The 19,550-nt window shown below is 45.5% G+C and overlaps 3 protein-coding genes across 3 annotated transcripts; all 3 read right to left on the bottom strand.

Moving 5' to 3' along the window:
* Positions 1-242: 242 nt before the first annotated feature.
* Positions 243-1,320, bottom strand: LOC120643394. The gene is made up of 2 exons (XM_039919751.1): positions 817-1,320; positions 243-743 (listed from the first exon to the last, which is right to left on the bottom strand). The coding sequence occupies exons 1-2, from the start codon at positions 1,241-1,243 to the stop codon at positions 373-375; spliced, it is 798 nt and encodes a 265-aa protein (XP_039775685.1). The 5' UTR covers positions 1,244-1,320; the 3' UTR covers positions 243-372.
* A 121-nt stretch (positions 1,321-1,441) lies between these two features.
* Positions 1,442-2,429, bottom strand: LOC120646448. Its single transcript, XM_039923013.1, has 2 exons — positions 1,814-2,429; positions 1,442-1,740 (listed from the first exon to the last, which is right to left on the bottom strand). The coding sequence occupies exons 1-2, from the start codon at positions 2,055-2,057 to the stop codon at positions 1,442-1,444; spliced, it is 543 nt and encodes a 180-aa protein (XP_039778947.1). The 5' UTR covers positions 2,058-2,429.
* A 4,110-nt stretch (positions 2,430-6,539) lies between these two features.
* Positions 6,540-9,842, bottom strand: LOC120643393. The gene is made up of 3 exons (XM_039919750.1): positions 8,962-9,842; positions 7,705-7,780; positions 6,540-6,885 (listed from the first exon to the last, which is right to left on the bottom strand). Exons 1-2 carry the CDS (start codon positions 9,787-9,789, stop codon positions 7,733-7,735), a joined length of 876 nt encoding a protein of 291 aa, XP_039775684.1. The 5' UTR covers positions 9,790-9,842; the 3' UTR covers positions 6,540-6,885; positions 7,705-7,732.
* Positions 9,843-19,550: the final 9,708 nt, after the last annotated feature.

The raw sequence follows: 19,550 nt of genomic DNA, 5'->3' as shown, positions 1-19,550 counted from the left end.
GCCACCGGTTCCGGTTAACCGGACCGGTTGGACCGGTTACCGGTTCCGACCGGCCAAATTCAAAACCAAATTCAAACGTAGCCGTTCTAACGGTTAGGACCGGTTAGCCGGCCGGTTTGTTGGTAAAACCGGACCGGTTGCACCGGTTACCGGCCTTTTAACAAAATAAACCGACAGTTTTAAATTGGTTCCGTGGTGTGAAATAAAAGGAAATTTTGGTATGAACTATGCACATATTAATGTAAAATACCACACCAAAGTAACAATTTATAATTATGCAGAGATATACAATATTAATGCGCGTGCATACAAATACCATAGTCCTAATCGTGCCTACAAATACAGTAGTCACTGATACACATTAATAATAGTTCAACGTAAGAATGGGAAGACCCCCATTCTGGACGCCATTTGGTATTCGGCGATGGACATCACATTCAAACCTCGCACTCTAAGCAGTTCAGCCTTGTAGTCTTGCCAAGATTGCCCTGTCCACGCCGATGTTGTCTCCCATTCCTGAACTAACATAGTGTAAAAATGGGGGTCTTCCCATTCGTACACCCATCTCGTCTGTGGCTCCATGCTGATGTCAGGTATGGGATAGTGAAAAGAGTGCCTAGAATCGCTATAGGAGGAAGAAGAGTACTGTGGAGTATCGTTGTCCGTCGGTCCAACCGTTCTCCTCGGCGATTCCGGTGCTCCATGATCGGGGTCCTGTGTAGCATGTGTGAACTGAGTCTCCCCTGCAATTAACCATATATAATAATTAGTACTCATAATCAGAAACAAGTGTGCATATATAGGTGCAATGTATACCTGTGAAACGAATGGGAATACCACCACCACTACCACCACCACCACCACCAGCAGCAGCATCTGCACCGTCACTACCGTCACCATCACCAGCGGAGCTGCTATCCCCAGTCTCTTGATACGGTGGACTACGCTCACCATCGCCATCATCTGTGGACGTGTCGCTGTTCACTGATTTTGCTGTTGCTTTTCCTTTTTGTTTTTGACGCTTCGAGTCACCCTTCGTATGCCCCCTCTGGAATTTCCTCTTCCCTAGGTGAGTGTCACCCACATGTCTACGTGCCCAATCGCTGATGCAAGCATCCCCCGTAGTGTCACGTAGATCTGAGAGGTTTATTTGATCCCTGACAATATGAGACGGGAGAGGGACGTCTCCGTCATCATCATCCTCGTCCAGAACTGGAGCGCGGTTAGATCGACCATATTCCATCCATTCCCGCACCGGATTATTCTCATCATAAAATGAAAGATGGGCCAGCTGGTCGATAAAATCACCTTCTTCACGTATCGGTGGGCCGGAGACCTCCTCTAGTCGCAGACGAAGGTTGTAGTTGACATAGACCAGCTTGTTAAGTTTCTTGTGCGACAATCGATTGCGAACTTTTGTATGCAGCAAGGCAAAAGTACTTCAAAATATACTCAAAGTGAATGGGACATGTTTAGGGCCTACCCTAAGCAAATATGTGCTATCTTGAGTTCTTCCACTCGCATCAATAGACTTGTGGAACCACATGACTCCATTGCAGTATATCAAAAAGTTGATGACACTCATCCTCGTCGGCCCAGTCCATGAATCACACATCAACGTGACGCCAAATAAGGGCCAGTCTTTCCGAAACTTTACGTACCTCGTCTTCAAGTCTTGCTCGTTCTGATCAAGGTACTTGCCATCAATATCCCGTCCAGTTGGTGATGCGATACCTTCACCTGCAAATATATGAAAATCATGAGATACAGAAATGTAAGCTCATAGGTGTCATACGAATGAAAGAAAACATACCCCACTTCTGTGTCTCCCTGACCGCGCTGACAAAGTAAGGATTGTCAGCCTGTCTTCCAGGTACTCCCGCAAAATGGAAAAACTTTGACCAAGCTTTACCAATAGCTTCCTTTGCATTTCTACCCTTCTGCGTCCAGGAGCCTGTATCAATTCTTTGTTGGGTCATTCCTCTTCTCCCACCGGATGCCACGTTATAATCCTCCACCGCAGGACTCTCCCTCTGCGAAGTTGCCCTACGCAACATCCTCTGCAAAGGATTCCCCCTCGTCGAACCACTATCCCCTCCATGCTCGTATACACCTCCTCTCTGTTCCACCCCCCGTCGGTACACTGCTTCCGCTCTCGATTGGTCCAAGGCACGCTGCAGCTGAGTCTCCTCATCTTCTTCTTCACCGGGATAGTTTCCCTCCGCTGCAGCCTTCTCCCGTCTCAACCTCTCTCGAGCCCGTTCAGCAGTTGCCTTCCTAGCCTTCTCAATGTCACGCTGAAAATACTCCCGCACATCTGGCGGCACATTCCTGCAATGGACCACCTCCGCCCCGCGGTGAGCCAAATGTTGTTTCAATCTAGTCGCACCACCTCCTGCTTTCTGCGTATTACAATACTTGCACCGCCATCCGGGATAAAATTTTTTACCATGTTCCCATACAATATCTTTATCTCTACCTGACATTGTCTATCTGCATAAATGGACAACAAAGACATATCAATCACATAAATCCTAAATCAACCTAAATCCTAAAAACATATATGCACCTTAATATTCAATTCTACCTAAATCCTAAATGAACCTAAATCCTTACGTCATACACTTAAATCTTACCTAAATCCTAACTACACCTAGATCATACATCTAAATCCTAAAACAAATCATCTAATACTTGCAAAAACTCAAAGGAAAAAAAAAACGGCTTACCTACCTCCCAGGCCGGCTTACCGCCTATTCCGGCCGGCTAACCGCTGCGCCCGGCCGGTTAACCGGCGCGGCCGGTTAGATCCGGGCCGAGGCCGGCTAACCGGTTCTGCCGGCCGGCTAGCCGCGCTAACCGAGCGGTTGGCCGGCGGTCACCGGCGGTCGGGCCTCCTGGCGCCGCCTGGAGGGAGAGGGAGGCGGAAATGGGGTGGGGGGCGCAGGTCTGAAGGTTCTGGGGGGGCGCCTTATGTGTCGGTGACGGGCCGGTGGGCCTTAATGGGCCGCCTGTTTTTTTTTTAAATTCAAATGCCCCCAAAATATATCAAATGAATGAATATTTCAAAAAATTTGACACCATTACATTCCTCGCAACTTGAAGTATTTTTATGAATTTTTTGGGATTTTTTCATTTCCTGGAATTCAAATTTAAAATTTGAATTTGGCCCCGGTTTGAACCGCCCGGAACCGGAACCGGGCCGGACCGGTTACACCGGTAACCGTGGTAACCGGTCCGGTTCCCAGCGGTTTTTTTAACCCTGGTTCCACTAGGAGGATAATAGCTGACGATTTGGACAGAGGAAAGGAATGTTAGGTATTTGTCAACAACAGACCTAACTTGGAGATGAGAACATGGTTTTTTTTAACCCACCGGAACCGGTCCGGAAACCGCGGTAACCGGTCAAACCGGTCCGGACCGGTTCCGGTACCGGCCGGTTTTAAATCGTCTCAAATTTAAAATTCAAATTGGAATTTGAAAAAATGAAAAAAATTCTAAAAATACTTCAAGTTGCGACGAATCTAATGGTGTCAAATTTTTTCAAATATTCGTTCATTTAGTATACTTTGCGGGCATTTGAATTTAAACAAAAAAAACGTGTATACAAAAGTATACAAATACAATATAAAATATGTTATACATTGTATTAATGTAAAAGTAGTGCAAAAGAGAGTTGGAGGGTTCATTTAGGCTAAAACATGTTATACAAACATTCAAATTTTGAACTAAAGTGGGTTTTCTGTCGGGTTTTTTTCAACTCCTCGGTTCCACTCAAACCGGACCGGTTTACTGGCCAAACCGGTCGGCTAACCGGTGGAAACCGATTGAACTGGCGCTTTTGAATTTGAATTTGACTGGTTTTTTTCCGATAACTGGTCAAACCGGTTCGGTTTATCGGAACCGGAGGCCGGCGGTTTCAGGCAACCGGTCGGTAAAAAAAACCCTGGATGAGAATGAGAAAGCTCTGCACCGTTCACTCTGTTGGGCATCTAGCAAAGGCATGCATCTTTTTCATGCACATACCTAAACCCTGTCTATTCGGCCTTCTTTTGTGTTCCTTTATTTTAGGATGTACAGTTTGAAACATTGGTTGGCTGACGTTGGTGGTGTGCGGCGTCGTACCTAAAATATTAAGGACCAACGCCTGACCCCACCATGATATGATCCTCTCAGCCTAGTAGTCGCCTTACCCTGATAAGCAAAACCACTCATCTTCATCTCCCTGGGAAGGCTCTATCTGCTTTGCCGACAACATACTCTATATACTATCGGCCCTGGAGAAGGGGCGCTGAGAGGCACAGGATGTCCACAGTACGCCACGTGCCCCCCCCCCCCCCCCCCCGCGGAGAGACGCGCGACGCGAGCCGTGGTTTTGCCGCACTGCCTCCACTCGCCTTCCAGTGGGGCCCAGCGGGGAGTCGGATTGGTCGGGCCTCCGCCGCGGGGCCTGGATTGATCGGGCCTCCGCCGGAGCGCGGGCCACGAGGAGGGGCGAGGGGGGAGGAGGAGGCCCGCCCGCTCGCCTCCGGCGAGCTCAATGCGCGAGCAGGGAGAAGGAGGCCCCCCGCTCGCCGGATTTGGGGAAGGAGGTGGCGGCGGAGGGGCCGAGGCGGTGGTCGCCGCCCCGAATAGAGGGAAGAGGGGCCCTTGCTCCGGCGCGCGCTGCACCCTCTGCCCTCGGGTGGAGCGCCCTCCCCCGCGGAGCTCGAAGGAGGAGGCGCCACCAGACGCAAGGAGGGAGGAGGGAGGAGGGGCGGATCTGCGCAGGTGATGGGCGGATCCGGCCGCCGCTGCCACGCTGCGCAGCTCTCCGCCGTCGAGGAGGAGCTGGAGGAGAGGCGGGCCGTCGGCGTGGGAGGGAGGGAGAAGGCGCTCGGGCTCGCGTGCAGGGGGCGGCGGACCTCACGGTGAGCGGATTTGTCCCGGAGGTCGAGCTCTGCGCCAAAGCTTGGGGCCGCCTCGACCACGAGCACAGGCGGCACGAGATGTGGCGAGGCAGGGGAGGCCGGAGCTGAGAGAGAGCAGAGGAGGGGGCGGCGTGATCCAGTCCGGCGCGGCGTAGCGCGCGTTTTGCCTAGTATCATATATATGTGCAAAGTGAAACAAAAAAGAGAAATCAACACCTAAATGGTTACGGTGGAGCTGTTCATGTCTGATCCACAACCCGAAACTATTCAAGTGCTGATTTTTTTTCCTCCTTGCACAAATCGTTATTCAAACTCAAATTTTACATTTACACAGATAATTGTGTCCTCTGTCAATTCATATTTTTGTTACAATTTTACCTGTACCGGTTCATATGCTATTGTGTTTTATAATACGGTAACACCCATGTACACCAGATATCTTCTCCTGCTTTAGTTGCCAAAGTGCCAAGGCAAGCCTCACCTCTCATTTCACACAGCCTGTCCGGCTGTCCGCCTGCCTTTGTCCCCCTCTCCAAGTTTTTTTTTTCTCAATCGAGTGTAGTAGAATAGCAAAACCCCATGAAACTCAAGGGGACAAATAAATAAAAAGGTGCTTTGAGGGTATTAATTATTAAAAGAAGAAAAAAGAGCTGCATAATTTCTTATGTACAAAACACCAAAGTTGGTAATGAAGCCTCACTTTTCATAGAAAGAAAGAACAAAGAAGGCTCCTTGCATTTCTACATGTCAGCTACTTCCTCCATTCCAAATTGTCAGTCGTTTTGACTTTTCTATATATACATCTAGAAAAATGAATGACTAATAATTTAGAATTTAGGATGGATGAAGTATCGTGAAGATAGTGTAGCATTCTGATATATCCTATCCAGTCCACAACCATTTGGCGGCCGTACAGTTGTTATGGAATGAATGGATGAATGATCCGGTCCACTTCACCCACTTGTAAATGCTAGATAAAAAAAATCAGTGATCAAAGAAAAGTAAGGAAGCCGAAATATGGTTTGGACTCATGTATTGCACTGACTTTGAACTTATTAATCAATGGTCAATGGATGGTGCCGTACGAAGGTGCTACGGAGGGAGTTCGAATCCAGAATCCAGGCAAGGCTCCAAGTACGTTGACTTGTCAGATAACGACGACCACTGGTGGTACTCTCACTCGTAGGCAACAGCAATCCAACACATGGTTGGCCTTCCTTCCATTTGCCCAATTGAGTCATGCTCATCCATCCAGCCCATGATAGATGCTCCCTCCCTCCCTGCGCCTACCACCAGCACTCCAGCAGGCATCGTCTCCACCGCAGCGGCAGCACCCTAGGTACCACCTGTCCTTGGGAGCGTCCTCCCTCCCTGAATCATCAACAATTCACAAGTCCTTTTCAGAGTGGCCACCTTCCCTTCCCTTCCCTTCTCTTTATAAGTTCATTCTTCACACAAAGTCACCGTCCGACCAGGATCTTATTCTGGATAATTCAACTCTCTACTTTACTGTAATAAGCTTCTGTACGGCACAAAATCAAATGAAAAAGCAGCTCTCCTACGTGTTCGAGAAAAAGAAATCAAATGAAAAAAAATATACTGTACTTAACATGAAAGCACAGCATGGAGTGAGCAAACAAAGCTCTTTTCCTCTTTTCTTCAGCAACGACTGATAGGGAAGCTCCAACAATGATTGCATTACACTACACTCATAAGTATATAATACAGATGCTTCATGCATCAAACTTACTGGCACCAACCTGCTCCATCAATGACACCACCACCGCCATACACAAAACCGTTTTTGTCCGACTCCATCCTCAGGCGCCACACACCCAACACACGCACGCGCGGGCACACAACCATCCCTACTCGCTACTCGGTGCATGCCGGGTCCAATGCACACTATCAGCTCCCAACTTGGAGGGACAATCCTCTGGCATCATATACACCTTAGGGCATAACATTAGAAACCCTGCAAACCAGATGGAAACAGCCATCAGCAATTCAGCGCATGATGATGATCATAATGACAACAGGATCCAAAAACTATCAATACTGCTGCTGCCAATGACCACCTGTGCTGCCAATGACAACATGTGCAATGTAGCATATACACAAGTGATGGTATCCAACAAAAAAAAAAACTAACCACCATGCCCAGCTACCACACAACAAAATGAGTTGGAATCTTAACACGCAATGCACTGTTTCCAATGCTTAAGCTTAACGGCTTAACACAACACATATAGCAGTGATGAATACAGGAACAGCTACAACCATGAGGACTAACTCCAGAACAGCAAAACACCATCACACAACTGAACTATGGGAGCTTCATAGGCAGTGCAGTTAAGATCAAGGAGAGAACCTTGATCAGCTCCAGGTAGCTTGGTGTGCAATGAAACGGATTAACATTCACAGGCTAGCACACCAAGAGAGTGGTGACCTAAAGCTTTTTCAGACAGCATAGCTGATGCTTCATGTTTCTTAGCTAGTTAGCTTTAGAATAATGTAAATCAGCAACAGGCTACTTTACTAGCCCATGTTTCTATGTATTCCTATCCACAGTATTAATATGAGGGCAGTGCCCCTCCCATTTCCCATATAAAAAAAAAGAATGTTATGGTTATCTTCAGAATCATTTGATTACTGTACCAAAAGCAGTCAGTCACAAAGTAAGGTCACATAAAAAACAATATATGAGTAAAACTTGGAACTATTAATGAACAATTCAAGCCATTTCAAATCTGCATGACATAATAAGAAGAACCCCTCAACTTGCGATACATACCTTAATAAGACCAAGAAACACTATGGTCCTATTCCATTCCTGCACATTTGAACCTCAGCAGCAGGTTCCGATTTTCCTACAAAAATAATATGAACAAAATTTAACAAAATCAACTTCAGAAAGCAATTCAATGATAGAGCGAAAGAAACATATTATCAATAACTGATGAACATATATCCTTTATCGGCTAATTAACAACTGAGGAAGCAGTGGGGGAAAAAGGTTTGATATAGAGGATAAGGGCCTGAAATTTTTGATGCAACTGAGTACATCTTTTCATGGGAAGTCGTTCCAATAGAAACCTGTAGAGAGAAACACCTATTGTAGTCTCTGAATTTGACTCCTGCTAAATAGGTCCTAAGGAGCCTAGCTTATGGGGTAATTTAACAGGCGCCAAATGTTACACAGGGGTCCGTCAATGTAACAAACCAAACAGAGATTTACATGCTAAGAGTCTGAAACTCCAAGTCACAATCTACTACATTAGCTTGCCATGAAAAATAAAAGCTGCATGCCTACATAATTGTTTTACTACAAACTCCGGCTGCTATCACTAGACAATTAGTTTATGGTGCTCCAAGATTGGAAGACAAAGATAGTACAGAACTATGCAATGACCTTATCGTATTATCGGATTTTTGGGTCATTCTTATTGCACATGCTGGAATGAAAAGCCTGCTCCTCTGTGCTCCAAATTTTTGTTATTGATTGTTGATGTTTGTTTCCATGTGCGATCAATGAGATAATAAATATAAGATTGTAAGAGTTCTCACTCGTGGATGGAAAGAAAAAGTAAAAATATGCAAGACCTGCCTAATAAATAGTGCCCCTTAGCCTGCTAGGGATAGTTCGATACAAATACACACAACTAGTTTGAAATAGGGAGTGCATGGGAGAGTTGAGCCAATCCCCCAAGAATGCTGAGGGGAATCCATAACCGACTTCTGTTAGATGTCAGCATCCGATGTTACACAACACTTTAAGCAACCGTAATGGATATAGTTACGGTCAATCCCAGCAAAATCATTTGTTGAATGCAGATGCAAGCAACTAATCAAGGTGTGTATAGGTTTCCTGCGTCGACCAAAAATCCACAATGCGAGAACCAGGAAAGAAACTACTACAAATTCTCAGTCTCTCTGTTGAACCATTCACAATGCGACAACCGCAGTTCTGCAGGAGAATCAATTTAGAGATGAGCAGTAACAGCATACTAGTAGATAGGAATTGCAGGATCTGAGAAACAGACTTAGAGACCTGCTCGAGAACACGGATATTGCTCTTCTCCACCTCCCTGGCGAGCTTCTCCAGCTTCCTGAGCATCCCTGCATACATGTCATCCATCTCCGCCGCCTGCCCTGCCGCAGAGCCCAGGATCCCTTGCAGCCTCCCGATCCCGAACCCGTCGACCATTTCATCGACCGCCTTGCTCTCTCCGAGGGTCGTGTGAGCGTGACCTGCGGGCGCAGGCGAGGATGGCAGGCAGGGCATGGGAGACTGTGGGGAGAAGGCGTGGTACTGGTCCCTGAATCCGGGGCCGACGTTGACGACGGTGAGCGAGGCCGGGACGAGGCGGGAGGCGAGGAGGAGGAAGGCGCGGTAGTCGTAGGAGTGGGTGGAGAAATTGGGGGAGGCGGAGGGGGAGACGAGGATGAAGAGGAGGGGGTGGGCGGTGATGAGGGTCTTGGAGAGGGAGTGGGCGAGGGCGAGCTCGCGCATGGAGGGGCGGAGCGCGGTGCGACGGCGGGAGGAGAAGAAGCCGACGGCGGCGCCCGCTGACGCGGAGGAGGGATCCGAGGAGGAGGGGGGATGGAATCGGCCGAGGGGATCTGAGAGGGAGGAGGGGTGGGAGAGCGAGCAGTGGCTGGAGACGGAGATGGTGAGCGCGGGGGCGGGCGGGGCGGCGGCGGCGAGGTCGTCGTAGTCGGAGAGGGAGGCCGGCGGCGCCGGGAGGTGGGACGCGCGGCCGAAGAGGAGGCCGTCGCAGTCGCCAGTGGCGGCGGCGCAGCGGTGGAGGAGCGCGGCGAGGGCGGCGCCGGAGATGGAGAGGTTGGGCAGCGCGGCGTCCCCGTCGCGGAGCGCCATCGGAACGATCGATCTGTCGTGGTCTACAGTCTTACTGGTATGGAAGGAAGGGGATACTACTGCCCTGCCAAAAACCAAACAAAAAGGGAAGGGAAAGGGAATGCCATGCGTTGGATACGAGTAATTTCCATATTTGCCATCGAATACGTCACTTTTTTTACATTAAATTCGAAGTCCTTTCAAAATATGACACCGAGCGTGCGAATTCTTTCGAAATAGGGATTTCAGCTCATTTTCATAATTTTGTGAATTTTGTTGATGTTTTCTTTTTTCTAAGCATATGAAGTACCCATTTTACCCCTGATCCTATCCCTTGACAATCGATTGGATCGAATGTTTTCTGCCTTTTCCTCCCGTGCTCTCCACTCTCTCCGTCTCGCGAGTTCTTCCCGCCACTACCCCCTGCAGGCCGCTCGCCGGTGCTGTCCCCTGCAGGCTGCTCGCTTGTCAACGCCCCCCTGCAGGCCACTCCTCAGCGCTGCCCCTGCTTGCCGCTCGCCGCCGCCACCCCCTACAGGCCGCGCGCTGTCACCGGGCGCTCCCGCCGGCGACTGCCTCCGCCGCGCACGTGGGGAGCGGTCGACGCAGAGGAGAGGGCGCGACACTAGAAGGAGGCGGATGACGAGGAGGCGGAGAGGCGGTGGAAGGAGTTGAACCGGTAGATCGCATCTCAAAAGGCGCTCTCCGTCATCCTACGGCGCGAGGCCACCAAGGCCGTCCTCGACAAGCGCAAGCCCAGCAAAGGGACCCGCCGCCGCCTCCCCCGCATCATCCTCAAGACCCTCCACGACCATGTCGCCGCCCTCCGCTGGGATTCCTCCCTCAGGGTCCTGCTCCGGCCGGGGGGGGGGGGAGGGGCTGGCTGCGGCCGGTGGCGGCCGGTCAGCTGGAGCCGGGCCGAGACCGGTAGGGCGAGCTTGGGAGAGCAGGATGAACACGAGAGAGATGAGAACATGGGAGAGAGCCGAACAGAGAAGGGGAACAGATCCAATCGGTCCAAAAAGATAGGGTGATGGTAGAACAGAAACTTTATGTGCCCAAAAAAGAGAGAACATAAATGAAATTTGTGAAATCACACAAATGAGATGAAATCATAGGTTTTGAAAAAATTCGCATGCTCGGTGTCATATTTTGAAAAACCTGCGAATTTAATGTCAAAAGAGGTGAAGCCTGCGTATTCGATATCAAATATTGAAATTCCTCGTTGGATTCGGGAAGAACAAAGAAAAACAACCTTTGAGAGCATGAATTCTTCTAGTTCCTCAAAACAAAGAAGCCAACCCGCACAAATCATCAGGCTGCTTCTGCTTCAGTGAACATCCATCCATACATCTCTATATTTATTGGTCTGCTCAAGCTCAACAGGTGCAGGGAGTACACGCATGGATTATTCTTGTTCCTCAAAGCAAAAGCAGCCATATTTATTAGATCAAAATGGTGCACAATCTTTTCATCTCCATGCATGGACTTGAGCAGTTCAACTCTAGCTTGTTCATGTACTAATAAAGAGTTTAAATCAACACTTTTGTTGTATGAAGGGATTGTGGTACTAATTTTGGCTGTTGCTGTTGCTAGTACTTGTACTAGTCAAAGAGGAACAGTGCCTTATATGATCGTTCGTACCAGATTTACCTTTTCTTTATCATGCTCACTATATTTTTTTTGAAGAATAATTTTACTATTACTAATTGGAGGCTCGTTTTGAAGCCTTCAGGTGAAGCCACCTAAGATCCTAGGTGGACAGTCTAAAAAATAGAGAAATCCTACAAATTCTCACAAAAATCAGAAACATCTGGCCATCAATTCGGCAACTCTAATCATAATAGCCATCGGATCTATTATCTTTTTTCATAAATTACCCACCTTTGCCATTATGAAAATAGACTAAAGTAACCCTCTAAACATGTATCTAAATTACCCACCTCTGCCATTATAAAAATAATCTAAAGTAACCCCCTAATGTTTATATAAATTACGCACTTATGCCATTATAAAATAATATCAAATAACCCCTAAATTTTCATATATATTATCCAATGATAAGATAATAAAAGTTAAAATCAACCCCAAATCTGAAACAAAATTATGTTATTATAATAAAATCTTAAAGCGCATCAATATAAAATTCTAAATTACTATTCATATCATTATTAATACATTATTTATGTTATTATTTGTATAAACATATATACTAATCATGAGGTGTTTGCCGCCATATATTCATGTACAAGAGAAGAGATAAGAATACCAATTTTTATGTTGTTCACATAGCTCAAACAAAGTGTTCAATTAAACACATATCAAACTTCAAACATATATGGAGGTGTGATGCAAAGTGAGAAAAATTGTTAGTAACTAAACCTATAACATTTATTACAATTATATAATGATAAATCTGTATCTTTTGTAGTATTGGATTAGAATATTTAATTGATTAAAGAGAACGTGAGATAGATAATTATTAAATATATCTAACTAGCCCGTGTGGGAGCACGGGTTGATAGACTAGTAATGCAAATGCTTGCTGAGCATGTACCGCTAGCTAGAAGACATGGATATGCAGATGTGGGCCAAGGCTGTCAACCATGGCAGTGTACAGCCAACTGCCGCAGCAGAGAGAGAGAGAGGTGGGCAACGAAAAAAAGAGAAGAAAATTGGAATTTTGTCCATATGGGAAACGGATTTTTCTATAGTGCCATAAAAATTGTGGACTTAGCTGGAATATCTTTACGAACGTTGTGTTCTTCATGCTATAATGTCATTTCAGCTCATTTAACCATTTTTTGAGCTGTACACTTTTGCCCCTACCTCATCTCTCTTATCCTCTACTTATCCGTCGGGAGCTGCTATTCTTCTTGTTTCCTCGACGCGTGCCGCCTCATGGAGCAGTTGGCCAGTGCCCCCCACCCGCCACCCCTGCTGCCAGCGACCTCCGTCCCTGCTGCGCCGCCATCCCTATTGTGTTGCCCCTGCTACCCGCGGCTGCCACCCCAGGAGCCGCCGTCCCTGTTGCCCTGTCTTGCTGCGTCGCCGTCGGCCATGGGGGTAATGGAGTAACATGAGTTAACGAGAGGAGAGGATAAGAGAGATAGAGGCAGAGGCAAATAGCGTCCATGTAGATCAATAAATTGAGATGCAGATTTTGTGAAATGGTCAAATGAGCTGAAATGACATTATAGCATGGAGGACAACCTTCATAAAGGCATTCCAGTGAAACCCGCTTCCCATAAGGGCAAAATTCCAATTTTCTCGTAGCTCTTGTGTTGAGTTGGCAGCACCAACTCTTGCTTTGCATGACACAGGTCAAGTCTGTTTATGAAAATTTATTGTGGAGTTCAAACAGAGAAGAGTAGGTCCAGTTCTATTCTGGATCATTATATTTTTAATTTATATTTGGAAAACTGTTGGTTTGTATCACCATTTTTGTTTTTGTTCGATGTTTTAAGTAGGCAGCTTGGTGTGAGGGCTATATATTGTTTTAGGTGCACACAGATTGAGTGGAAATATATTATTTTTTGTTTCGATTCTCAATGAAACAATCCTGGTTTTTGTGCTTACTTTGATTTCTAGGTGTAGAAACAGTACCAACGGTAAATTTTAATGTTGAGAAACTAATCTCAGATGCACAAACTGCTGTGATGTGTGTGACAGATGGATTATTCTACAGAAAAGATATGATGGTTAGAGGAGGATTAATGTGAGCTGTACCACCTATTGCTACCATTGCATTTCTTAAGGTACGGTGATAACTTAGTAAAATTGGGATCTTGAAAAATAAAATAAACATTGATCCATTCGGACAGAAATAAAGAATATTGTCACTTGATATTACTTTGATATTTGAAGAGTGTTGACGCAAGTAAGGAAATTTGATTCTTTCTTCAATAAACTCAAGCGATGAATTTGATCAGTTATGGAGCTGTTCTCTAGCCTATGGAATATCAAGCTTGGTACCGTAATTATTCCATCAAGAAAGATGCATGATCAGTGGATGAAAAAAAAAAGACAACTATGGAGAACTGAGTGTAGCTTAGCTGGTAAGGTTCCATGTGGTGAAACCTACCCACCAGGGTTCAAGTCCTCAACTCAGTGCTGGTGCTTGCATTTTTATTTTTGATTCATTCTGTGATTAATCAATGCTATTCTTTCAGTGGTAGGTGACATATCTGTCGATAGCGAGCCACCAGTGGTGACTTTGTCAATTTTGAGGATCTTTGTAAGCGTCTGCGTTTCTACTGTGTTTCGCAAAGAGAAAACAACTAGGGTTCACACTCATCTTTGTTGATAGCGGCATCCCCAGAGGGTGTGTTTTCGGTGTGTGCGGTCTTCGAATTCAACATAGCAGTGTGGAGGACGCTTCATGCTCTAGAACTTACACATCATTGTCCCTGCTTGAGAGATGATCTTCTTGATGGTCTTTCTTTAATAAGATGGTATGATCCCTACCCTACTAGCTCGAGCAACAAGGGGTGACAGAGGGGAAAGGGGTTGATGGGAATCTAGCCCTCCTATGCTAGATATATCCTCATTAGTGCACATGATTTTTCCCCGTACAATAAAAAAATAATTTTGGTACCATCATGGTATTTTTCTGGCTTTCCCTTTTCAAGAGATAAATCCCACAATGGTACTTTTGCTGGCACTAAACATGCATTGGTTCTGCCAATATGATCTGTGATAGTAACATATTTATCCAGGGCTAATCTTTTCAGCTAGCTAAAATTTAGATATAGTTGATCCAAACAAGAGGGCTGTACATGAACTAAAAATTAGCTAACCGTCAAACTAAAGTTCATTTCATTAGCTTCGTGGTGGAGTACATAAGTGGGACATACACATGGATAGCTTGGTACATACACAATGAGTCCTGACTAGACCATTACCATGCCCCTCACATGGTGCGGTCGATGCATAACTTGTCGTTTTTCAATAAAAATATTCGAGATAAGGATAGCTCCAGAGTCCCTCAATAGTGGCTCCGAAATTCCAGACGGAGACTCCCCCTCCCCCTAGGCCCTAGTCATCTTTTGGCGAGTGTTCGACCATGAGTGCGGCAATGTGTTTTTCTATTAGAGGATATTATTACCTCTTGGAAAATTTCTTTCTAAACTGCTCATCTACTCTCTCCGTTCTGAAATATAAGATATTTTGATTTGTCGTAAGTCAAAGTAGTCTATGTTTGACCACATTTATAGAGAAGGATACTAACATCTCACACATCAAACAAGTAAATTTTAAAAATATATTTTGTAATAAATCTAACCGTTCTCATTTGATATTCAAACTATTATTACTTTTCTATGAAGTTGGTCAAAGTTTGAACCATTTGACTTAGAACAAACCAAAATACCAGTATGTCTTATCCTTTTGGAACCACACATTATGCTTATATCCTAACTTTGTCCTTTAGCATGTATGGCCTTGTATTGTAATTGATAAGAAAAATTGCATAAGTTAATTTAATGATACTTTTGATGATTTAAACACACACCTACTAGTTTTTAGTTTATTATTTAACCATTCTCATGCTGGATAAGAAAAGTTTCTACTGGTAAACTTGATGGATACAATCGTAAGGATTTCTTAAGCATTATATTAGATCGTCAATTTAAATATCAGTTATTACTATTATTATAACTATTTATTTTATATTATATATTTTCATGAATTTGGCTACATGATAGCAGTGAAATCATAATTTGAAGGGACGGGTTGGTTCAAGACTTCAAGTATATATCCTAGAAATACGTATGTATGTGCATGTGTAGCTAGGATGATAAGAAGCAAAGGAAAAATATCTCAAACGCCATAACAGCATGCTAATACCTGCTATTGATAAGGGCATTCCTGTTTTTAACCCGAAAAAAAGTCTGATAAAATATTCTTATGTCTAGAACTGCACATGCATGCAAAGAAAATAAGAGAAAAAATATATATATAGTCCTTTTCTGTGTACCACGCATGCATGCAAACATGATTTTTTTTTTCAGAAGATATATTGCAAATGCAAAAGTTCACAAAAGATTCCATGGTCTCCCCTATATGTGGGAGTTTGCATGTTAGTTCTGGTGGTGTTAGGGATGCCAATCGTTTTAGATCTAGATGTACCTTCAGATCTTGGAAGACTTAGATCCTTCACCGAATACATAGGTGCATGTGGCTAATTCAAGATCATTTTTTTGCTAGTTTCAATCTACAAGTAACTAACTGTTAGTTCAAGTTGAAATAGTCCAAGCACTTGTGCGGCTGAGTCATTCTATATTCTATTATTAGCACTTCCATCCTCTATAAATGCAAATACTCCTAGTCATTTGTCACTTACTTGCTACAAAGTATATTCTACGCTATCTAAGTTCAATTATGGATGCAAGATATGTTTCTCTGTGCTTCTTCTTAGTCCTTGTCTTACATGGAAATCCTACTTTGGCAGGTTTGTGTTCCTTGGATCTTTGTATTTACTTTTTCATCATATTCATGTATATTTGATAATACATTGATGCATGATAGACTTCCATCGATTGGGTTCTTTAATCTAACTTGTGCTTAGTCATTTATTCTCTCTTTTTTTAAAAAAAAACTTGGTGTTGAATGCTGCTATCTATTCAATTGCTACATTGTTTTCATCAAAGTGAAGTGTGATTATCGACTAATGTGTAGATATATTTCTTTCAGAAACTTGCAGGCAATTTGTTAAAGTGCATCCATTCTGCTTTAAGGCATATTGCAAGGCAAATTGTTTTATTCAGGGCAAATACAATGATGGTTCCTATGTAAAGGGATACAGATGTGAAGGAAACATATTCCAGTCCGTGTGTGTTTGCCTTCTGTGCAAACATTAGTTATCTCAAGAATTGAAGACATCATCTCGTACTCTAGTCCATCTTCAAGTAGTGTTGTCAAAATAATTATATGGTAGCATAGGTAACTAGTTAGCTTTCTTCTAGCAATAGATAGTACAAGTTAACTAGTTGTTGTTGTTTTCTAAATGTGTCATCTCTATTTGGTTTGATAGTTCTTTGTTAAGAAACACATGTGCTTTAGTTGCCGGACATTGTAATAATTTCTCTCTTTTTAATTTTTTTTTAAAAAATTTGGTGGTTCTCACCTTTTATTCTTGTCACCTCAGCCAAATGATGAGTCACATTGACCTTAACTCTATGTGAAATTAATCCGTGTAGTTTCCTTTATTTTACCTAGAGCTGTGTGTATATTTTGATAGTTTATTGATACCGTTGGCTTCGACCTATCACTACCCAAATTTATCCGTGTAGTTTCCTTTATTTTACCTACAAATACACCACTGCACTCATCACTACCCAAATTCTATTTACTGTGATCCCTTCCTTTCAACTATTTCAACTATGAATTAAATGGTCTCTTATTTATGTGGCATTTTGAAAACATCAATATGAAATCCCTCACTGAGAATGGCCTAACAAAGTGAGGAATGAGCAGTACTCACTCCTAGCATGGATGAGTGAATTGTCAACCGTGCGGTGTGATCATGTGCTTGGTCTTTGGTTGCAGGTACATGGGTGTCGAGTGTCGACGGTGAGCTGCCGTGGAGGTGCTGTGGCCAATGGACCGTGCGGTGGACGGCGGTGAAGGGCAGCCGGGACCGGAGCTCGGGCCGGGCGGCAGCTGTGGCGTCCACTCCTAAATCGAGGGCGCAAGCACCTGTGGATGGCGGGTTTCTTGGTTTGCGCCACAAAACCAAGCTGGCGGACGGCGGTTGAAGACGCCAAGTCGTGGAGGCACGGGCGTCGGTCTCGGGACTGGCGGAGGAACGGGCGTCGACGGCGTCTAGGGCCTCACTGCGGGCGAGGAGGTGACGGGCGTCGGGCGGCGTCTAGGGCCATCAGAAGGCCGAGGTGGGAACGGCGTCCAGGGCCACGACGTGGAGGCGGGAATCTTCCCGCGCGTGGAGTTTTTGCGGTTTTCTCAAAACCGGCCACCTCACCGGATTTCGCGGACCCCTCAAAACCGCGGATCAGATCTGCATCGACGTGGCGGCATCGCGGAGAAGGCTTTGAGTCGAAGAAAGAAACTCCGCCGTTGGATGAGATCTTGTACCCTTTCCGGTTTTGCCCCTACGGGTGTTTTAGTGTACGAGTCAGGGTGGAGGTCATTTCTGGGAAGGGACCGGTCTGACCGGTCTGTGAGACCGGTCTGACCGATCGGCCCCGAGATGGTATAAATACCTCTCACCTGCCCCCTTGGATAGGTGAGCCTCCAAGCCACGAGTCTTTTTCTGTTTTTCCTTGCTCCTCTCTCTGTTCTAGGGTTAGGCCGAGGTATCCATGGCAAAGTGGTCTAGATTATAGCTAGGTCCACAAATTTGAGAGGGTGGATGAATGGGTGGAGGTCTAGCTCTTGTATAGGTGAATTCCTCTGTAAATCACGATGAATTTGAATGAAATAGAGGACCCTTTTGAGCAGCTCTCTTGTGTTCCCGTTCATCTTTTGTTCTTGGATTGATTTCCTCTCTTTTGGTGGTTTTTGAGATTAAAGCTTTCTCTTGGTGGGTTTAGAGACTCCGTGATTTGCTTCTCGGCCATCTAGCCTAGAACTAAACCCTCGAGAATCACGAGTCCCTCGAATTGAGGTTTTTAGAGTTTTTGGAAAACCCTCTTTTACCTCTTTCCCCCACGAAATTCTTGTGATCTTTTGCGTTTTGGGTTGCCTTTTGTGGAGAGGTTCGTCTCTATCCCAGGAACCTCCTTGCAAATTTTGAGACCATTTGGTGATGATTTGAACGAGTAATCTTGAAATCACCTTGAGTTCGCGGGCTCGAATTCTGTTCTGGGCAGAAGCGGTCTGACCGGTCGGAGCAACCGGTCTGACCGGTCTAGAATTTCAAATCCAGCCCGACCGGTCTGACCGCCCAGAGCAAGCGGTCTGACTGGTCCCTGACTGCTAGATCTGCAGTTTTTCTCGATCGCTTCTATGCTTTCTCTCGCTCGTTCCTAGGGGTGATTTGTGTTGGTTTAGCTCTTCTATAGCTACTCCACACCTCATCTAGGATTTGAGGGTTTGTGGTGATTTTCGGGATATAGGCCGACGGATCGATTTCAAAAGAAATTTTGATCGGCTCCCATTCACCCCCCTCTGGTCGCCAGTTTCGGTCCCTCAATTGATATCAGAGTTTGGTTGAGGTTTTCAGTACCTTAACCGGTTCGAAAACCACTTGGCGACCATGGCGAGTCTTGGTAAGATCCCAGTATTTTCTGACGAGGACCATGCTTATTGGAAGGTTCGCATGCGTGCCTTCTTGCAAAGCATGGGAACCGAGGTCTGGGATATCACCAATAACCAGGCGTACGAGGTGCTTGCCGTTCGGACCACTCCTCTTCAGGTGTCCGAGCACGAGGTGAACGCCAAGGCTGTAAATGCCTTGTTCGCTGGTGTTTCTCGTGCGGAGTTCTCACGCGTCCAGGGTTTTCAGGAAGCCCACAAAGTCTAGACGTGCCTTGAGAACTACCACGAGGGCACACCTCAGGTGAAGGCTAGACTGTTCGAGACTCACCGGCGTGAATATGAGAACTTAACACAGGGGCCGGGTGAGAGCATTGGCGATATGTTCAGTCGATTTCAATCGATTGTGAACAAAGTCAATGCGAACAGATCTGCTGATGCCCTTGACTACACAGAGCATGAGAAGGCCCTCAAGTTGCTCTATGTACTTGACCGCTCTGTGTGGGATCTCAAGGTGAACACGATCATCGAGTCTGCAGGCTATGAGACTTTGACCGTGAATGAGC

Source organism: Panicum virgatum, chromosome 8K (genome assembly GCF_016808335.1).
Source record: "Panicum virgatum strain AP13 chromosome 8K, P.virgatum_v5, whole genome shotgun sequence".
In the NCBI taxonomy this organism is placed as follows: domain Eukaryota; kingdom Viridiplantae; phylum Streptophyta; class Magnoliopsida; order Poales; family Poaceae; genus Panicum; species Panicum virgatum.
Note: the sequence above shows the minus strand (reverse complement) of the source record. Positions and strands in the feature narration are given on the sequence as shown.